Source organism: Plectrocnemia conspersa, unplaced genomic scaffold (assembly GCF_051122295.1).
Source record: "Plectrocnemia conspersa isolate PC_06_02 unplaced genomic scaffold, ASM5112229v1 ptg000009l, whole genome shotgun sequence".
Classification (NCBI taxonomy): domain Eukaryota; kingdom Metazoa; phylum Arthropoda; class Insecta; order Trichoptera; family Polycentropodidae; genus Plectrocnemia; species Plectrocnemia conspersa.
In genome coordinates, this window is record NW_028277173.1 from 24,229,957 (window position 1) to 24,252,967 (window position 23,011).

At 32.0% G+C, this 23,011-nt stretch overlaps 1 protein-coding gene and 1 non-coding gene across 3 annotated transcripts; both read left to right on the top strand.

Moving 5' to 3' along the window:
• Positions 1–683: 683 nt before the first annotated feature.
• Positions 684–22,693, top strand: LOC148232343 (endothelin-converting enzyme homolog). Of its 2 annotated transcripts, XM_088191994.1 has the most exons (16): positions 684–804; positions 880–1,128; positions 1,190–1,364; positions 10,455–10,539; positions 10,606–10,700; positions 10,775–10,887; positions 11,156–11,342; positions 12,652–12,904; positions 12,969–13,251; positions 13,316–13,621; positions 14,262–14,793; positions 14,889–14,937; positions 15,040–15,107; positions 19,311–19,441; positions 19,510–19,665; positions 22,454–22,693. In XM_088191994.1, the coding sequence occupies exons 1-16, from the start codon at positions 793–795 to the stop codon at positions 22,628–22,630; spliced, it is 2,871 nt and encodes a 956-aa protein (XP_088048120.1). In that variant the 5' UTR covers positions 684–792; the 3' UTR covers positions 22,631–22,693. The 2 variants fall into 2 exon arrangements, with proteins under 2 accessions (XP_088048120.1, XP_088048121.1); XM_088191995.1 differs by lacking the exons at positions 684–804; positions 880–1,128; positions 1,190–1,364 and having other exon boundaries at positions 10,475–10,539; positions 10,775–10,940.
• LOC148232344 (U1 spliceosomal RNA) lies at positions 17,347–17,508 on the top strand. Its single transcript, XR_015810886.1, has one exon. It is a non-coding gene; the product is annotated as a U1 spliceosomal RNA (small nuclear RNA).
• Positions 22,694–23,011: the final 318 nt, after the last annotated feature.

Sequence of the window (23,011 nt, forward strand, 5' to 3'; positions counted from 1 at the left end):
GACTTGAAAACTGTTTTGCACATTTTTTATATGCATATAATATGTGAAGGGTATGTAGCTTAACTCTGGGGGGGGGAGGGTCAAAAGGGACGTCTGCCCTAGAAAGTTATTAAAGGAATATTTCAGAAATGCATTAAGTTACAGATTTTTTTATTAGATAATTGTTTGGGCGGGGGGATGGGTGTATAGTTAAGGATCGACCTGGGCAGCACAAACCCTACGGTATCACATACTTTCATATACATATACTAAATCGGTATATTAAAGTATATATTAAATTAAGATATGATGTAGTATATACTATATTTAGAATTATTATTAAGCAATCATTATATAACATATTTCTATATTTATTTTAATTTATTAGTTGACTTATGTGATGCTAATAATATTTATTATAAATATTTGCTCAATTTTATCACGATTTCGTCACCAGTGTGATAACTTCATACAAATCGCAATAAGACAGTTTATTAGTGTTATTATGTATTATAATAGATACATAAAAAGTGAATTTGTAATAGATACTAATCTGTATTCAATCATAGTACTCGCATATAAAATATAATGTATTTAAAACTCTAGATCCATTCATTATTTTTTTAATACCAACTAAGTGTACGTTGCTCCAGAAACTTGACAGAAGGTCGTTTTTTCGCGATTGCAGATCGAAGCTGTTGCATTGCGACTTTACTATAAAAGCGTTCCCTTCTTCGACTTTTGCATCAGTTGGTTTTGTGACCAAGTGCTTCACATTTACTTCAGTTTCTAATCAAATAGAATAAAACAAAAATGAAGGCCGTCGTGAGTATATCATACATATATTTTATATGAAGCTATATTGGTATTAAATTTTAATTTGTTCTATGTATTATTAAGGTACTCCTCATGGTTGTCGCTAGCGCCGTAGCTATGCCCTATGACCAACCATGGGCTCAACCATGGGCCCAGCCATGGGCTCAGCAAGCCGTAGTGAAGCAAGTCGTGCAACCAGTTGCAGTCCACGCTGCTCCCTCTTATGTCCACGCTGCTCCATCTTATGTCCATGCTGCTCCATCTTACGTTCATGCTGCTCCGGTAGTCAAGACTATTGCTCCAGCTGCTTCCAGCTACTCGCACTTCTCCCAGGTATTTTCAAATTTCGATCAAATAGGTTGAGTACCATCTAACAATATATTTAATTCCACAGGTTCACTCTCCAGTCGTCAAATACGCTCAACCAGTTGCCTATGCCCAACCCGTTGTCAAATATGCTCAACCCGTTGCCTATGCCCAACCAGTCGTCAAAGTAGCCCAACCAGTGCAATACGTCCATCAACCAGTCGTGAAACAAGTAGTCGCCGCTCCCCAAGTATACTCACATGGTTGGTAATCATTTTTCATTATAAAAAAACCGCCGAAATCTTATAATACTCTAATATTTTGGAATGATCCTCATCGACAATGCATTGTTATATTTGAAAAAAATATGTTTGATTTATGGAATTGCATAGATTATGTATGCATCTATCTATCAGAACATATTGATTAATTGTTATTAATTTATTTATTTATTTATACTGCGATTAAGTGGCACATTGCGCATTTGTTAGGTGTCACCTGTCGCAAAATTAATTAACGATTAAATTATTATGTAAATAATTATTTATTTATACTTATGATTGTATCGTTTCATATTGAAATTGTTGATGTCTTTTTAAAGCAATTAAAATAAAATATAAAAAATATAACAAATTATTTTATTCATGATTCATCGATAAACCTGGATACAAAGTCTGGAAAATATCTCTAAGCATTTTGTTTTGTGATGGTCTGCCGGAGTATTCGAGTGGCTGCTTGTGACAGCCATCTTCTCATCGGAGTCCAGGCTTAAGTATCCAGGGCTGCAAAGCTTGCTGACCAATCACAATTATGCAGCGATCATCCAGCCAATAGATGTACTCTTTTCTACAGAGAAATAGGTATACGCCTTTAGAAAGCGACATTTGCTTTATGGGCATTATCCAAGGTCGTATTCTGCGATATGAATCTTGTCGATCCGGTGATTTATTATATCCGTGATCGTTTCGTGACAAAGAAATATTCTTTTAATGACGGATAATATTTACAGTAGGAACAAAACTCGTGTTATTTATGTGATTTTCTGGTCTTAACGAGGGCTTTTGTGTGAGTTTTGAGAATAATACCCTTTGTGTGAATTTTGAGAATAAGACCCTTTCAAACGTAGGCATCTGTGTGTGGTCGCCACAATATATAAAAACAAATTCAAATGCTTTGGTTTTACTAATCAATAAACATAGGGAATAAAAATAATAATAATAATGTCAATACCGGTAATACCGATATTGAAAATTCCGGTATTATTGCAAACCCTACTATCACGATACACAGATTCTTACGTGTTATACCGCAAGTAAATATAAAGCCATGTCTTCGGATTTTCTCATTTAATAACTAACATATTATTACAAGTTAATAGTGTAAGTTACTAAATATATACTAAATAATGTATTTCCTACGTTTCTTATTTTTAAAATATATTAGTGTTATCACCGATGAACTCAAAGTTGAAAAAAATATATTTCACATGCACGACCTAAAATATTTGGTTGGTGTCAGTCACCTCAAAGTGTGATTTGTCTAATCGACATGTAGACATGAATATTTAACGAAGCACACGCGTTTTCCCCGATTTATTTCACTTCTATAAATTCCAAACCGAGCACTCCATAACAAGTTAAAATTACACATATTTATACAAGTGTGTACCTATTTATTGTAAATTTTAAAGGTCGTAACACAAAGTTGCTATCCTTAATATTTTTTTCATGTTGACACTACAACAAGTCATTAGGAAAACTTTCCGTGTGGTTTGATATGTGATAGACTAGCTGTCGATAATTTTGTACATATTTATATTCTAACGTTCTGCTATATCGTACATATTTAATGCGTATAAAAAAATCTTATTTTTTTCAAGTATTGTCTGCATGTTTTATGGAAAATTGATTAGTAAAAGCGTGAAGATTTATGATGACAACAAAAATTACAGATAAATAGGACATAGGAAGTAGATAGGTACCACAAAACGCGATACCTACAAATTCCGTGACTAAAAGCTTTTAATTCTAAAGCGCTACGAAATACTGAAAAAAACGTTTTCCTGATAATTATTATTATGAAATAAAATATTTATTCTTAAATTTTGCATTGAAAATTTTTTAATGTTGAAAACTATTTTTTATTAAATAAATGTAGTTATATACATAATATGAGTTCTAAGGAAATAAAATGTATTAAATTTATATAATCTCCTAGTGCTTTGTAAAGTTTAGTTGTTTTCACGAGATCGCTGGTTATTATCTAGATGTGTGAAGTCCATAACTAAATTTAAATAAATCTTTCAGAATACTACATCATTTTTCTCATTATGAGTTTACAGGGCATAGGTCTGAGTTTGCAGTGAGTGTGTATAAATGATTGTGTAAATTTTTAATGACGGTAATTCGTTGCTAAGGTGATTCTACTTATGGCACTGACGCTATGCACATATAAAATAACGTCGCCATCTAAAGCCGTACATTGTCACTAATGAACTTATTTAAAATATCGTGTTTATAGGTATTCAATAATAAATTAATTGTTAGGCTTAATCTTAAATCAATTCTTAAACTTCTTCTTCTACTTGCTTAATTTTTTATTTTTTTAAATATTTTTAATTTTTATTGTACTAGTTGGTAAATTATACGGAATTCAAACATTAGGCTTTGCTACTATCCACAGTTAAATTAGATGTTTTATAACGATTAATTGATAATATTTATTCTTTATGCAAATTCTCCTGCGTTTAGTCGATGTTCAAAACGAATCAAAATGTTTGTTTTTAGTCGCTGTAGTTGCACTACTTTTAATTTAAAATCTATACGACGTGCAATGATTCGATTTTATTTACGGCCATTGATAATTTTACTTTGGGCTTGTTAAATGATCGAAGATATAACGAAACTGACTTGAAATTATGTATCACTTTTTCTATTAACATAACCCCTGTTTAAAAATAATATAGGTTAAATCCTTTTTATTAATTATTTTAAAATCAGTTTTGGGTTGAAACAGTTTTAAAATTGGTTGTACAGTTTGAGATTTATTAAATGTATGTATACGTGTCTGTTTAAGTCGTAGTACTGCGTCACGTAGTCTGCAAGTTGTCTCAAAAATTGGTTTGAACTCTTAGGTATCAATTTTGTCGATGGTCGAAGTTTTTTAAATGCTTATTTATTTAGAGAAAACTTTATTTATTTGTGTCACTAAAATTCGTGCATACTGTTTTTAAATCATAATTTAATAAATCCTTTCATATGTTTAACTATAATTATATTCATATTTTTATAAATAATAATAAGCGCATATTAATAATTTAATAAATATCATAAACTGTTTTTCTTTTAATAAAAATAAGATATAATTTTTTACAAAAATAATTTGTAAAATCTAATATTAATGCGAGGACCAAACAGAGCCACGGTTGTATGGGATCCTATTCTTGAAACTCAAGTAATTACTCTGACCAAAAGTGATTATTTAGACAATAGTGCGAGCACACAAGAGCTCTCGTTACGATTAGAACTAGAGGGTTCCCTCATAAATAACACGCAAGAATTCTCCGGTGCATTGAATGAATATTTCTTTGATATGAAACGATCACGGGAAACGATATATCACCGGAAAATAAATAGCACCGCAAGGGCACAATATTCCCATTACCCATACTTAATTCAACCTCAAAGATATCCATCAAGCAAATGTTACTTTCTCAAGGCCGTACTTATTTCGTTGTTTTCAGAAGTGAGTTTAACGATTGGTTGGATGATCGCTGCATGATTGTGATTTGTCAAAAAGTTTTCCAGCCCTGGAAACTTAAGTCAGACTCCAATGAGGAGAAAAGTTTAACTACGTGTTACCAGTAATAAGCCATTACGAGTCCAACCTTATGGGTGGGCACCCAGCTTGTGACGGCCGGATGAGAGGTTCCTTATCCTCCGTAGTACTAAATATATTATTGGAGATATATTAGTTTTTCTCCCGAGCGCTCAGGGAAACAAGCTCTTGCTGGCTTGCCGGCATTGCATTGCACTGTTTGAATTGCGTATCATCCTAGTAATAGCACCATCTCTCCATGTCTACGGGGGGGTGTATATGCTACCTCATTCGCAGTCTTGGAGCCCAGAGGGGCCGAGCTTGCTCGTCCCCTCTGGGCTTCGTCTTAGGTACTGCTTCGCGCTCTACCTCAGACGGTCAGCTCGAGAGGTCCCTTCCCATCAAGGGTTTGGGATTTAACCCAAAAAAGGTCCCTTGCACTCCCACACTGATGAATGGCGTGCATCCAGTGTGTGGTGGACTGTCGCCCAACTCCAATAAGAAGAAGGCAGTCACCTGGCAGACTCTGGCAGACACTCGAAGAGACTAGTAGACGCCCGTTCGCCCGCGGACAACACACAGTCATGCAGGTTCATATTCTGAGAGGAACAGAGATTGTTACTACATGATCCATTGCTTAAACCACTGTCGTTACCGGTAATAGGGCCCGACGAAACCAACCCAATGGGCGGCATCCAGCTTTTAAGGGCCAGATGAGCGGGATCCACCCCCCGTAGTACTACATTATTTGTTAGAGTCTCAGTAGTGTTTCTCCCGAACGTTATTGGGAAACGCTCTCCTGACCACCTGCAATGCTGTTGCATAGCTTTTGCATAGCATTAGCGCTGCATGCTCCTGCAGTTCTATGCTTCATCTTTGAACATCACTTTCGTGATGCCTCAGTTCCAGTATTAGCTCCCGGTCCCTAAGGGCCGGGCCCTTATAGCCTGCTGGTTGAAATGCAGTGCTTTGCTCGTCATTGGTAGTCCAAAGGACGCTACCTTGGCTGGGTGTTCACAGAGTTTACTTCCTCTTAAGAGCCTGGGATTTTTCAAGCTCAAAAGAGGTCCCCCACTCTCCCACACTATTGACGGCGAGCTCCAGCGTGTGTTCGACTGGCGCCGTCTGAGAGGGGCATTCGAGCACCGCAACAGAGAAGAATCAGCCTCCGCTATACTGTCGCTGCCACGCCGGGGTCCGGGGGGTTCCGGGGGTCTGAACCGCTCCCTTAGCGGAGCGCAGCCAGTGATTTTATGTTAATTAAATATAAATTACAAAAAAAATTTGCCTTTTTTCTTGACAACCCCCCCCCCCTTGACAAAATCCTGGCTACGCCACTGACCACGCCACCTACAATACATCTGAGGATCTTCCACCAATAACATCCCTGCGCCAGCTTCTCCGCCACTGTTCAGAGAAAACATCTCGTCCATCATAGTCTGTCGCAATATGTAAAATAATCTAATAAAATTCTCACGGCTGTGAAGTCACACCCCTTGGGGCTACAAAACTTTAATTAATATTAAAAAATGAATAACATTAATTTTTATCTGATTTTTGTGCATCTGGTCAACTAACCAATATTTTTTTATTTCCTACTTAGCCATTTGAGTAGTGAGTTAATTTAAACACATTTATTAATTTGCTAGTAAACATATAGGAATGAGTTAATTTTACGTATTTTTCCATAATTAGTTTTGTTGTTGTTATTTATTATTATTTATATTTCATTTATAATAAATTATAGAAAAAAATCAGTGTGTCTTAAACGTATAATTACTTTGATTTATTTTACTACTTTTTTGTATTAGTGTGTTTTAATAAATTATTTTAACACTTTTCTAATATTAAATATTGTTGGTTTATTATACATATATTGTATATATTTTTGTGGATTTTTTAATACTAATTCAAAAGCTCTTAATATGTTTTAAGCAATTAATATAACATATATTTTATTATGTTCATTTACGGAGTATTTAATATATTCGTATTATTTTCTATAAAAATCATACATACATACACTCGAAGAGACCAACAGATATCCCGCCGCCAGCTTCTCCACCGCCGCTCGGAGAAAACATCTCACCATTTATCGTCTGTCGCAACATATGTAAATATAATGTAATATAACTATAACTAGATTCCACCTTGAGTCTCACTGGCTATCATCACTCTCTAAGGTTCCCAAACCTTAAAATTACTTAAGCAAAAATAAGGCGAGTTAAAGTGTTGAAAATTTGTAAACAATTTATTATCATTCCTAGACTGCTATTAAACGCTTCCAAGAAGTATGCATATTATGCATGAACCCGTCTTTACATATGCAGCGTTATAAAAAAGGATGTAAACCTTTTAAAAATATTCCTACAAATTTAATTTTATAATATAAAAAATGCTTTATAATCATAAATTTTTTTAAGAAATGAGAATTCTTGATTTACATTTTTTCTCGAGAAATTCTCCAGAAGAAACACTCTTCATGATAGTTTTGGAACTAGTAATTGCTTTATTTGGAAATCAGTTGACGGTTTGGCGAAACTTCATCGATGGTCGAAGTTAAAAGCGAAGCTTTCTTGGATTTCTAAAGGTCGTTTTGGTCGATTCGGCGTAACTCCACTTGGTGCGAGTTCGTCTGAATGTTATTTATTCCAATTGAAAAGCAAAGTGGTAGTTCTAGATAAAGTTAATCACTGAAGTGATTTAGTACGGCTGTCTTCTGAATTATAAAATACCAAAGTGCAACGCCCTTTTTAGTTTTCGATCGTCTGGGGAAACTCGATGATTCGGGGCATAACTAAAATATTTGTTTTGGAAATTAAATATAATATTTTATATTATTAGACTATATCACTACGTAGCGATGATTCTATCTTTATGAATGACGACGTTATAAACACTGGTATTATATTTCTTGGACTAGAGTAATTTAATATGTATTATGTGAGTTATATGTAATATGAGTAACTATTAAATCGTTTACGTTTTCAAGACTAATTTTATTCAATCGAAATATTACCTGAAATCATTGACTAACTCTTACTTATTAAAAATGGATTCGCATAAACCAAATTACAGTTCCGTTCACATTCGCCTAGATTTTATTTAAATTTTTATATTTTCATTATTATTTTCATTTGTTTTAATACAAAAAGTATATGTTATATGTTTCCATGGTTGCAATACAAAGTAAGCTTCTAAGTGCAGTTATAAAAATAAAATAGAAGAAAGAAAATACATAATGATTTATAAATAAAATTATGGTTTCGTTTTATATGGTGTATTTTATAAAACCACCATATCGTGAAATTAATGTTTTCCCTAGTACACCCCCGTTCCATCGGAATATTTAATATGCCAGTCGGCGAAGTTATCCATTTGATAGTAACTGTCACATGAAACAGTCGTCCCTAAGCGCCGGTACACAAAGCACCGTTTTTCCAATTTTCCGATTTTCACCAAACAATGCTGCGTTGCGATGGAGTAGAGGCCTATAATTTAAGCACGTATAAGTTAAATCGGCCCGATAAATTAAACGCATGGCATACGGAAGAGTCGAAAAATTTCACCGTTTCAGGTAAATTTTATATCAATGATATTTTATATTATCTATACTTTATTGTATGTAAGTAAAAATAAAATAAAAACGTTTGCTTTTTATACTATATAAATGCAAAACATCTAGTTCTTGTACTTCCTTTACAAATTGGTTAATGCGCTACTTGATGCAAATTTACGATAATTTTTGCTCATTAGCAGTTCCAAGTTTACACGCAGGACTGGATAATTTTATAGTTTCAAGGAAATTGTCTATATCAGGGACAGTCAAAATTTTAAGGGTTGCTGTTTAAGGGATTTTTATACTTTTTTTCTACATATTATTTTTACTTAGAAGGTTATTTGTAAACTTCCAATTAAATGAAAATATTTCTTCTGTGTGTATTGAATACTATATGTAGGAATAATCTGGCATTATCGTGGTGAAAAATAATGCCTTTTATTTTTATCAAATGCGGTCGTTTTTCAAAAATACCAAATTTAAATTATCCGATTGCTAGCAGAACTTATCGGCATTAATTGTCTCGTTTGATCTTAAAGATTTATCTTTATACTCACTTCTCATCGCCAGTTAAAATGCGATTCAAAAATGGTAAAATTTTGGTTGAAAAGCAACGATTCACACGTATTCAAGATGTCTCATATCGATTAATTGAAGCAATATTCAATCTTTCTGTAAAAATTCAAAACAAAAAAAACGTTTGATTTTAGTCGCTGTAGTTGCGCTACTTCCTTTTTCAATTCATATGACATGAAATGATTATATGTATGTTATACAAACGAAGATGAAACGGAACTGACTTGAAATTAGGCACTCTTTGGGATTAATATAAACCTTGTTTTAAAATACTACAGATTCGTTTGCACTTACTGCAATATAAATGTTAAATGCAGTTATTTTGTTTTAAGAAAATATAATAAAATTAGAATATTTGAATAAAAAATAATACGTTAATGAATTTGTGTATACTCTATTTGCGTTAACACAGTCAGTTCGAGAGCTATCCATTTCATAATTGAGATGGAAAATTTTGGTTTACACCCCTACAATGCGTTGCAAGGGAGTAAATACAATCAATAAGTAGCGGGACACCAGACTAAAATCAAAGTCTGTAAATCAGTCACATCTATTTGATTATATATAAATTATCAATAGAACTTACTATGGACACCCTAGCTCAATTTTATTTTAATATTTATCAATGAGATTAAAAACATCTAGAAATTTTAATTACATAATATTTATTAATTTCGATCTTCTATACGCGACAGGTATTAAAAAGTACTATACTATATTTGCGTTAACACAGTCAGTTCGAGAGCTATCCATTTCATCATTATTCATAACTGAGAAAGAGATGACAAGTTTGGTTTTACGCCCTTAAAGCACATACGGTTACACTGTTTATATTTTGAACAAATTTATAGAAATTAAAAGCATTATTATATTTTTTATATATATCGATCGCTATTATTTACGTATTTAAAATTCAGTAGTGTTAAAAATTTATGAAAAAATCTTTTAATCGTATCAACTCTTATCGCTTGTGAAAGTGATAAGATTACACAAGATAAAAAATATAAGAGTGTAGAGGAACTGGCTGTGTTAACGCAAATAGAGTGTAGTGATATATAAGATAAAAGTCATGATGAACAATGAAAGTCGAGATTTTTTTATTTTAGTATCATAAAACAGCTTATCATATTGTGAAAATTAATAAATATTCAAGTTCAAGCCACAACTAAAAAGCTACAAATTAAAAAACCAGACTGTTTTTTGTTTGGGAATTGTTACACAAGCACGGTTAACGCCTTGCCTTATCTCTTAAACGTCAATTTTTTATAAGAACCTTGAAAATATACTATTAAAATGCTTTTTTAAATTAAATATTTAAAGGATAGTAATGGCCATTGTTTTATTAGCTGTGAATTAATATGGATATACTTTGACTTTCAATATATTATATTATTCTTTTCAGTTTCATCGACAAATACGGATGGGGAAAGCAAAAGCTCAGATTTGTTACATAATTATTTGATTCCTGTAGGTTCCAGATCTTCTAGGTAGTTCTAAGTTCTTGTATTTAATTAATAAAATTATTTTTAATGAATCTCATTTCTTTTAACCAGATTTAGATGGAAACAAAAAGAGAAAATAATCATCGGCGTATTGCTATTGTTGATTTTGATATTGTTGCTAGTTTTAATTATAATCGGATATTATTGTGAGTATATTAATTTAATTTAATTTTAAGTTTTTGTTGTATTTATATAAAACTTTTTTTATGTAATATTACAGATGCTGTAGAAAGAAGTAAAGACATTTGTGAAAGCAAAGAGTGCGTGAGATCGGCTGCAAATATAATATTGTCGATGGATACAAGTATCGATCCTTGTGACGATTTTTATTCGGTACCAGTATAAATAATGTTTTATACCATTGGACTGAATTTTTATTGTGATTGGTCAGTTATTTAGTTTTATATCTATAAATAGCGGTGCAGTAAAACTACGTCCGTATTTGTGCACTAAATCGAAGGCATCGCGTAATAACGATTGGTCACGATACTGTCCAATCAATATTGCATTCGGATTTACATTAAGAATTCAAAGAACAAACATCTTTTCAACTATTGAAGCTTAAGTAAATTATTAACAAGTGTTTTTAATTAAATTTCAGTACGTTTGTGGAAATTGGGCAGAGCAACATCCTAAGCCAGATTTTTCACTGTCATACGATTGGTTTTCAGACAAGCAGAAGAATGTCGAGAGAAAAGTTAGAGATGTATTGGCGAAAAATATAACGAACGAAGATCCTAGATCTGTTATTAAAGCTAAGGATATGTACAAAGCGTGTGTCGATACTGGTAGGTATTTATTTAATATTGAGGCATATTTCGAAAGTAGTGATACAAAATTGGTATAAGTCAGTGAACAATACATAAAAGATCTGAGTACAATTCCCATACTATATTTGCGTTAACACAGTCAGTTCCGTGTGATAAGAGGTGATGATATTGAGAAGTTTAACAAACTGTTATCACTACTGAATTTCAAATACGTAAATGAAAAGAATTGATAAATATTAAAAATGTACTAATGATTTTAATTTATATAAATTTATTCAAAATATAAACAGGACTTATGATAAGTATGTCGAACATATATCCGTATCGTGTGCTTTAGAACTAATAGTAGGGGCGAAAACCCAAACTTAGCATATTTTTGTCAAGTAGGAAAAATTATGAAATGACTGTGTTAACACAAATATAGTATAGTATTTTTTCATTTCTGTAATGTCTAGAAGATCATAATTAAAATACTTACATTTTCCTAATCTCATTGCTAAATATTAAAATAAAATATATGTCACTGATTACCATACTTTGATTTCAGTCTGGTGTCACGCTACTTACTTAGTAGTATTGATTGTATTTACTCCCTTGTAACACATTTAGTTGCCTGTTATGATGCACCGGAAGATTTACATTTAAATAACATATGTAATTGTCGCTAGGTATAATTATTTGGGAAATGAGTTGCTTTGGTGCGATTTTGATGCCGTGTTTAGACTTGGAATCTCTGCTTTTTTATCTAAAGCCAGCGCTTTTTGGACGATGACTCAAAATTATATGATATCGCAAATGCAATAAAAAAATCGTAAAATTTACAAAACAGTGATTGATAATCAGACAATTTATGTTACCGACTTGAAATTATTACATGATTTGTAAACATATTGAGTATTCAAAATTCATCTAATTAAAAAACCCTGTAAATAACTAGTGATTCTGAAGAGTCTCGGGAAGCAAAGGTTGCTCTAGATCTCTCGCTAAATAAATAGTTATAAATAGACTAAAGATTAATAATTTTAAATACTTTTTATTTAATATTGTTTTATATTTTTAATATCCTTTTGTCTACTAGAAGATGATTAAAAAACCAGCAACTTTACTTCTTTTTATAATATGTATATATATTATATAAAAATTGTTTATATATAAAAAATATTAGGTGAATCTGTTTGTTCTATCATCAAATAAGGCACCCAATGCGCGCAGAGCTCAACGCCTATCAAAATGTGAAAGTTATATCAAATCTTGTATCTCTACTTTCTGATTATTCTTTGTATATGCTCGCATAAGTACGTAAGATAATGAAAAAAAAATTTTTTAGAAACCATGGACTCGTTAGGAATGAAAACTGTCATGGAATTTATGTCAAGGGTTGGACTACCGGTAATTCCAACATTTTTCAATATAACAAAAAGAAAAAATTCTACTTTTAACTGGTTAAAAACTGAGACTAAAATAAAATTAGAAATAGAAATTGACGTATTCATAGGATTCCAAATTTTTTCGGATCTTAAAAATGCATCTATTAAACGACTGGTATTTGGTGAACCATCTTTTACTGATTTACTCCCAGGGTAATATTAAATTGATATTTTATACGATTATCTTATTTATTTGTTATATTTGATACGTTTATAGATACAAAGATACTGATAAGATTTTAAATAAAATCAAGAAGGAACGATATGATAAAAATAAAAAGGCAAAGAATAACGAAGATGATGATTTAGACGACGAAGAAGGGGAAAAGGAAAAATATAAAGAATCTATGGTAGCTTATAAAAAAATGTACAAGTTGGCTATTATGGAAGTAATGAAATATTCCAAAGCTGAGTTAAAAGAAAGTCTAAGTAAAGAAGAAATAGAAATTAACTTGGATAGATCTTTCGATGAATATATTAACTTTAGTGCGAGTTTAACTGTGAGTCATTAGTAGATCGAAATTATTTAATGTCAGAATTTTAATATATGTTTTTCTTTTTCAGTCTTATTCGAATGATGGATATAACATAACGGATCCTTTAGAATATATAAATGGAGATAATTTATTGTATTACACGGTACGAGAGTTTCAAAATTTAACTGACCAATCGTTCTTGGAGTTCAACTTAACCGCGTTTCCAGTATGGAAACCATATCTCGTTGAATTATTCAACAAGAGCAATGCCAAGTTAGACTATGATAATGAAATAATAATGACTACACAGTACGACATTGAGGTATTGATAATAATATTGTCAATGGTGCGAAATACGTCGCGATCGAAGTTGGAAATGTACATATGGTTACAGGTGAATTATTGATGAATTATTCACACGTTGTATTTATAAGGCTTATCTTATGTGGATTTATATAGCTATATAAATTCATAATATATTTTTAACGCAATAGGGTTTATTTTACGTATATTCTTTGTTAAATACTTATGTTAAATAATCGTAAAATTATAAAAAAAAACATACGTCAACCGTATTCCTGCTCGAATATTGCCATTTAGTTGGCTAGTTTTAGTTTAGTATAGTTGAATTAGTATAGTCTCTATAAAATAATATATAGCGTAAGTTTGTCATTATTTTCTTAATTATTTTGCTGAAATAAAAGCATGCGTGATTTTATAGTCATACTTGTATTTGGTATTTTTATGGAATACAGGCAATATAAAGATGCAAAATAAATTATTATCGCTGTCGCATGCTGCGAAGTGAGTCGGTGCATTGCAAAATTAATCACATTATAAATATTATTAAATACATTAAAGTTAAAAACACAACGGTACCGATGGGTTACATTTTTACTGATCAGTGGTTAATTTTGCATTGAGATTTATTAAAATTTAATGAATACATAATATAAATATACTTTAATTAAGATAATTATTTTACTTTAATGATAAATACACATATTATACATAAATTAAATGATTTATGACAGATGCTAGAAAATTTCATTCCTTATACAACTAAAGAGCTTAGAGATTCATATACACATTACGTGATGAAAGTGACTGAAATTGAAAGTTCAGTGCCCAGATCGGTATATTGTGCTAGTACCGTGACAAGTATGATGGGAATGGCAGTTGGATATACAATAATAGACAAAAATCAATCCACTTCTATCTTAGCTAACGTCAAGAAAATGTTAAAGGGGATCAAGAAAGGCTTTGAACGTATGCTCTTGTCTGTGAATTGGATGGATTTGCCTACAAAGAGAGCCACTGTGGAGAAAGTGAATGTAATGAAAGAATTGGTGGGATTTCCTGATTGGTTATTCGACCCAGAGAAGTTAGAGAAATTGTACGAAAACTTGAACGTGGATCCTGGGAAGCATTTAGAAAATATGATCAATGTTAAGGGAGCGAATTTCAGAAGTACATTAAACGAATATAAACTACCATATATTTTTGATTGGGACACGGTGCCGACAGAAGTAAATGCTTATCATACGTTCCAAGCTAATGGAATAAGTGAGTATTTTTATTATTATTATTATTATTATATATGCTCTTTTAAAGTTAAATTTGTAATAATTGATTGGTTTAATTCATCTCGTCGGACGCAGCCGTACCGTTAGTTATGTTGCAATATCCTTTTTACGATCTAGGACTAGAGTGAGTATACACATACATATGTATCATTAGCGCGTTTCTCTGTGTTTTTTATTTTAAGATCAACATCCGTTTTTGGTATTTGATTGGTAATATTTATTTCAGAGCACTGAACTACGGCTCGATTGGTACTATATTAGGACACGAAATAACGCACGGATTCGACAATCAAGGTAATTAAACTGAGAGTATAAGAAAACAGAAAATTAGCTAGAAAGACGTGGTTTATTTTAACTACAAATATAATATCCATTTTTATTTTAGCTAAAAAGGTGGTTTACCTATTTTCAACCTACATACGTTTGAGTTGAAATAAAATAAGTGTATTCGGTCTGAAACTATTGTGTCGCGGTGATTGGTTATGTACACGTACGTTACGTATTAATTCTCATAGTCTTGCGACTCGTATTATCCATAGAAGTTCTGGTCTGATCTTAACTGGACCTGGTCTGACTTGATATGGAAAGCGGTTGCTATCTCTCTGATTGTGTTTTGATCTTCAGTCGATTCTCGGTCGATACTTATACTAGCATAGCTTAATGTGATTTAGGATAAACTCTCATTTGTTCCAAGTCAGAAGCGAAGTGGTGGTTCTGTGTTTATGATGTAAGTCTTGTTTTAAACTAAGTTTGTTTTAAAAGTGTTCTTCTACTTTTACAAGAGTATATCTTTTAAAACGCCCTCCTTACTCTCAAAAGTCTGACCAATGCGATGATTCGAAGCGGAAACGGACTATTTTTTATTGTTTTATAAACAACTAGTCTATTTATTTTCAACGTCAGTGCGCAATAATATCGCGTGCTCCTAAATTTCTATTCGGTCTCCCTTAGGGGCGGTACCAGTGTGTGTAAAAGGGCAGTATTGGTTTGTTATGCTCGAGGTACGATTTTCGAAATTAATATCTAATCGCCCTTACCCTATTGGTAATGTTAATAAATATTTTATTTATTTATTTTTGTGCATTGACTCTAGAAAATCGTGTAGAATATTTTTTACGCAAGGCATGATTAAAAAAACAGTACGTTTGGCAATAATTTAATTTTAAGAAATGCCAGTGAGTTTTTGGTACGTTTAGGCGCATAACATTACATATTAGGGAAAACAATGATTCCGGGCCTCATGACAAAAATAGCGTTTTATATATTTTTTAACATCGTAATATAATTTCTTGAATAAATAATAATAGGTACAAGTTAACCCTTTCTATGCTACAAATAAATATAAAAATTAGCCATCGCTGCGATATATTTACCGAAATGTTTTAATTAGTGTTACCGAGCGTTCCCACTGCGACGGCGCCAACACGATTTAATTGCTTTTGACGTGAATTTTTACCTTCTGAGAAGTGATAATTGTTTTTTTGCTCTTCTATTGACCAAAATTCGGTTTTAACATACTTTGCTCAACCCTCTTTTATTAGAAGTGCATAGTAATATAACGGTAAAGATAGCTATCATATTTTTAAAACTTAGTGTAATATCGAAATGCAGACTATGGAGCAATATGTGAGATACAATGTCTGTCTGTAATTATTCTTCCAATTATATTTCCCTGAGAGATGAGTTAGCTTAGTTTGTATTTTGAACTTGACCTAATAAAAGTTCTAAAACTACAATATAATTAGTTTTACAACTTTCATTAGGTTAGGTTTGGGTTTAAACAACAAATGGACGTTTTGAAACTGTCAAATTGAGCTTCATAGACATTTTAGAGCCTATAAGTTAAATTATATTTTCGTTAGTAGAAATATACATCTACTGCTGAAAATATATTTGGACATTAGGACGTTATATTTTCACTAGTAAATGTATTCCGATATGATTTGTGGGTTTTTGAGGATATGATAACTGTGGTAGTTTTATTCATATTGACTGAAAATATTTGAATCAATTGTATTTGCCATCTTGATTCAAAATGGCAGCTTCTCGAAACTTTAAAAAAACTAGTAGGTAGCACTGTTAAAAAAATCCGATGGAAAAATTAATCAAGTCTAAAACGTTGTTTAATGGAAATTAAAAAAAATTGCTTTGTTCGTTAGTCAGGCTTATCTTGTTTTAAAATAGTAATTAATCAAAGATTTTAAAAATTCATAGTTCCGTTAAAAAATCATACGTCAAATACATATATACAATACAAATTGCAATTGCACATATATATAATACAAATATTGCATATTTTTTATCTTTTTTTATTATTATATTTTCACCTTAATGTCACAATATTATTTGATATTTAAATTAATCTATATATAAATGTAGCATATTGTTATTATTATTATTAATATTTTTATTGTGCGAATTTTATTTAGCGTAGTCAACTTTCAACTTAATAGATGGCGTTAGTAGTAATGGATATTCGCAAGCGCAAATTAAGTTTCTCCGTTTATATACTAAGAATAGGGGTCGTGAAAGCATACTTACCTGGCGTAGGGGAAACCGTGATCACGAAGGCGGTTCCCCCAGGGTGAGGCTCTTCCATTGCACTCCGGTTGGGCTGACCTCTGCGATTATCCCTAATGTGGATAACTCGGGCGCGTAATTTTTGGTAGCCGGGACTGCGTACGCGCTGTCCCGACCTTTAAAAACACAATAATATACCGGGATACCCCCAAAAGCCATGTTTGGTTCATGAAATGTAACTCTGGAGCGCCGCATCTTTCTCAAAGAAGATGCTATCATAATAAAAAAAAAAACAATTTTCTGTATATATTATAGATAAGGCTTACAGCTTAAATTATTTATTTTGGTATTATACTTTTATTAAAAATGATAAGTAGATATAAGTTAACCAATAAAAAACATTTTTTCGCAAGTACTTATGTGAATTTTCAAACATTGCTGATTTTATTATCAATGGAAAATGATAATCTGATTTATGGCATTTTCTTTAAATATAAACTCACATTGCAATTCAAATAATTCTATTAGTGAATATATATTAATCTGTATTATCTATATTGAAATTTATTTGTGAGATAAGGATGGAATAAAGTAGTCCGTAACGTCTCAGACTAATAAATCTGAGGTTGCGGGATCGAGCCCTGGCAGCAGCACTTCAGAATTTTCATTTAAAAAAAATGCGCTATTATTAAAAACTAGCCCCAGCTGCAGTGAAATCTATTGGTTATAAATTATATTACATATAATAATTATTAGTATAGATGTCACCGATTCCCAGACTTTCAGTCTGGTGATTAATACTTACTTATAGGTATTCATTATATCTGACTGACTAACTCAGTTGGTACAGTTTTACCCCGTTGTAACGCATTGGTTATTATTAGTTAAAAGTATATTCAAACCGACTTTTGGTCTATAAAAAGTCGCAAAAGCTATTATTACTTCTTAAAAGTCAAAAATCACGTCAAAAGCATTAAAATCGTGTCGGCGCCGTTGCAGTGGGAACGCTCGGTAACGAGCTGGGATATGTTTCCTTAAGACGCGAGAAAGCAATTCTTTTAGCTGCTAATAAGGAATATATACTATCTGAAGACTGCTTGAGTTTTCTACATAATTACCAGCGCTAGCTCCTTCAAGTATTGATTAAAACATAGATTCTCAAACCTAATTAACTCATCGCCCACATTACAACGACAACATTTTTTATTGCCCATCTTCGGAAAACTCTATTACTATCTCATTTAATAGTAAGTTGTAAACGTAGCAATGCCCATATATTTTTTAAATTTCAGTAAAATATTTATGTAACTTGTGCAATTTTATAAATCACCAAATTTTTAAAACGTACTGAAAATTTCACAACAAAATCAAAATTGTTCCTATCTGCGCACGTGTAACACAAAATAATCGAACAATAGGCAATACACTTTTATAGGTTGTTTGTACAAAGTCATAAACATACAACACAGAGTCTTTCTTCTGTGACATACAAACACTTTTACAGCCGATTGCATTTTCTTTTGCATTTTGACCGAATGTATCGACCGTATTCAGGGGAGTGCAACCTCGGTTGACATAAGATAGCGAGCTTCGGTAAAATATAAATAACATCTGTCAAATAAATTAAATAATTGCGAAAAAAATGCGAAGACTGAAAAATTATCAGTGATTCCTTGATAACACTTTAGTCTGTAGCAATTATGAAATAGGATAAAAAAAACACATATTACATTAGAAAAATTCTATAATACATTACTGAAATGTTAAAACAAACATTAAAAATTAAAATTATTTTGAAATATCAATATTGACTATTTAAAAAAATATAAACGAAAAAACAGTTGTGTAGGGGGTTTGTAAGTTCAGCGCTCCAGCACTTATTTTTTATCACTACACCACTGGTTATGTATTTATTTTAAAACGTAGCAATCTTTTGATGCATTACTCTATTACAGTAAGTGCATATTGATTTTTCAGGCAGTCAATATGATAAAGATGGCTCTATAACGCAATGGTGGTCAAACACGACCAACGAGCTGTACGTGAACAAAACCAACTGCTTGATAGATCAATATTCTAACTTTTACGTATCGGAATTGGATAAATATGTATGTATTTTAAAATTAAAATTTAATAATATATTAGCAAATATAATTCATAAATTACATGATTTAAGGTTGACGGAAAATTAACTCTCGGAGAAAACATCGCTGATAACGGTGGTTTAAAAGCAGCCCTGATTGCTTATTGGATGGTTAAAGAAAAACCAAAAACACTTCCAGGTTTATCAAACATGCATGGAGATCAACTGTTTTTCTTATCATATGCTAATGTATGTATTGTTTTATATTATAAATGTGCCTATAATCAATATCAGACTTATTCGCTTTATAATGAAATCAAATGCCAAATCAAGTTCTATAAAAAACAACTTATAAACAGTTAGCTATGTGTAGTAGATACCAGGCGCGTACACTGAGATACATTGCCTTTCGCTCGCTCGCATGAAGTGACGAGATTGAGCGAGAAGAAGTGGGCGTGCGGAACGCATGTAACGTAGACCCCCGAGTATCTCTCACTCACTCTCGTCACTTTACACGCGAGCGAGCGAAAGGGAATGTATCTCACCGTACGCGCCTGGTAGTTACTATGATATTTTAATTGGTTTTTTTTTATAAAATATGATAAATTCAATATTTGTCTAATATACTAGCACGATAGAGCAGTGATATAAATGGGTAGATAATACCTGAAAGACCTGGATTGGACCCTTGATCAATCATGAGGTTTTCTTAGATTTTCCCAATTTCATGTATGAATATCGTGATAAATAATTAAAATAAAAGACAGACATATATTGATTGTAAAAGGGTAACCAAATATTGTATTTCTACTTCCGAATATTCTTTGTATATAAGAAAAATAGTTGACTTTGCTTACATAAGTACGTACGATAATAATAAAAAAAATATTTTCGAAGCCATGGACTCATTAGGAATGATAACTGTGAATTTATGTCAAGGGTTGATCTACCGGTAAATTGGAATAAAATAGTTACGGACAAGTTTATATTGAAGACTTACAATAAGTGATGATCGAATAAAAATCATCCAAACCGAATTTTGACCAATAGTAGAGCGCAAAAAATAATTATCCCTGCTTAGAAGTTTGAATATACTTATATTAGAAGTCCGTAGTAGTATTGGTAAGGATAGCTATCGTATTTTTAAAACAGTGTAATCAAAATACAGACAAACTATAGAGCAATATGCGAGATGCGACGTCTGTCTGTAAAAAAGAGTTAGTGGTTTTTTGACGTTGACTCTAGCTAATAGTAGGGGGCGTAAACCCAAATTTTGCCATCTCTTTCTCAATGATGAATAATGATTAAATGAATAGCTCTCGTACTGAATGTGTTAGCACAAATATAGTTATACAAGGGAGCGCCATCTCGTCTAATGCCTGCACTACACTCTCTGGAAGTTTGCCAAGGTTGGCCAAGGACAGAGAATATAGTGGGCTACTTTGGTTAAGTTTGGTTCTGCCTGCTCTAAAATCTCTCGGAAGTTGTCCGAGGTTACCGAGTAAAGTGGGGGTAATTCTTGCCCAGCTTCGAGCACTTCAGAACAGTGTCGGCATTTTTTCCGAGTCAAAGGGACCGAAGTCAGAGCGGTGATATACTTCCCCTTTCGCTCTCTCGCGTGTTAAGTGACGAGAGTGGGAGAGATAATGACATGGTGGTTCGCAAACAATCAATATGCGCGTAGGCGTCCTATGGTTTGGTCACGTGACAAGTTATAATACCACATGCTTATTGGGGACTTGATCGTACAGCAGGACTCAATTTTTAACAGACTCTTATTGACATCTTCGAATATTTTAGGGCACCAAAATGGATTAATTATATTTTTGATAGTATATTCTTCTAACATATATCGTTATTCTATTTTTTTTCATATAAAATTAAATATTTAAAAAATAATTAGTGGTACTTGATTTTGTTAAGAAAAAATCTTTTTGTATATCCTTATGTATTTTCCTAGATCGGTGTATATAAATGTCACACCATAACGAATTCTTACTTAGAATCGATAGCGACAAATTCTAGGATAGTCACAGAAGCAGTGTTCGTATTCTAAAGTATCATTTTTATGCCTTATGGCATTTTACAAAAGCCGACAAAGATTTTGCGTAAATTGAATATTTACAATCGAAAAGTTTTCATTGATATTGTATTGGTGAGTGCCCACACACACTTTTATAATTATCAGTAGCGTAATTTTAATAATATGACAATTTAAAAATTGCGATTATTTGGCACTTTTTTCGATCGCGCGCAAATATGTACGTGTGCGGCGCATTAGCCGCCGTCGGACGTCATCCACGCCGCGAAGCGCGCGCGCATATAAAATCCCCGACAGTGTGGGCGCTTACTCGAAGTCGTAGCTTTGGTTCAGACAACTTCCAGAGAGTGTAGTGGAAGCATTAAAATACCAATGTAATATAACAATACAAATAAATCTATAATTCCCAGTTTCTTAATTCATTTTATTAATACTAATATATAGTATTTTAAACAAAGAATAATAACACTTAAATCCTCATTTTCATTTTCACGTGCCCTGATGTTTGTGACGTCACAATAATAATGTATGGCCTTTATAAATATGATTTTGAACAAATACGCCTTTTTTAATCATATGGTAACAGAGAATGGACGTCAAATTCAACAGTTATTAATGATACAGGAAAACTAGGCATTACTTAAAACAAGTAATATATTGTGTTTGTTAAGACATTAGTGGAATAGTTCCTTTTTAATTGCTGAAACATGGCGAAATGCGATCGAGAAACTGTGAACATAAAAATCATTTGTTTTGATCTCTGCAGCATTCTTTAGATGGAACTTTTTTTTTAAAAAACGGTCCATACAGATTATTTTGCGCCAAAGACTAAATTTTTTTTATTAACGTAGAATAAAAACTTGCATGAATGATCGATGAAGATAGCATCTATTGTAAAATTACTTATACATTTGTAAAAATATTTTTTTATGGGTCCTGTTTTAAGATATATGTATTTTTTTATGTATAATTATGTAACATGTATTTGTGCTTTAGCTATGGTGCGGAACATACACTAAAAAATCATTGAAATTTGACATAGAAGACGTACACTCTCCTAGCCATTTGAGACTGAAAGGAACATTGCAAAATATGCCAGAATTCGCTAGAGCTTGGAAATGTCCCGTCAATTCTACCATGAACCCTTCGAAGAAGAGATGTACACTATTTTGATTATACTTATTGTTAAATGTTTGATTGTTATTTTGTAATAAAATACATTTTTATAAAAAAAAACATTAATTTAATAATACTCAGTTACAAAATATCATACAGTTATTACATAACTCGTTTTAGCATTTAAAAATAATTATTTCGTTTTTTAACTACAGCAGGTGAGTGATTTCTATATGCACTTTTAACGTGTTTATTCCTTAATGGATCATTAGCTATTCAGAACTAACTCAGGTGACTTAGAAGAAGTGATATACTGTAAAATTGTTCTAAATGAAGATTTTAATTGAAATCTAAGCTTTTCACTGTCACTCCTACTACATGTTTTCCATTGACTACATGACTACATGTCTTTGAGTTTAAAAAACTACTTCTTCATGA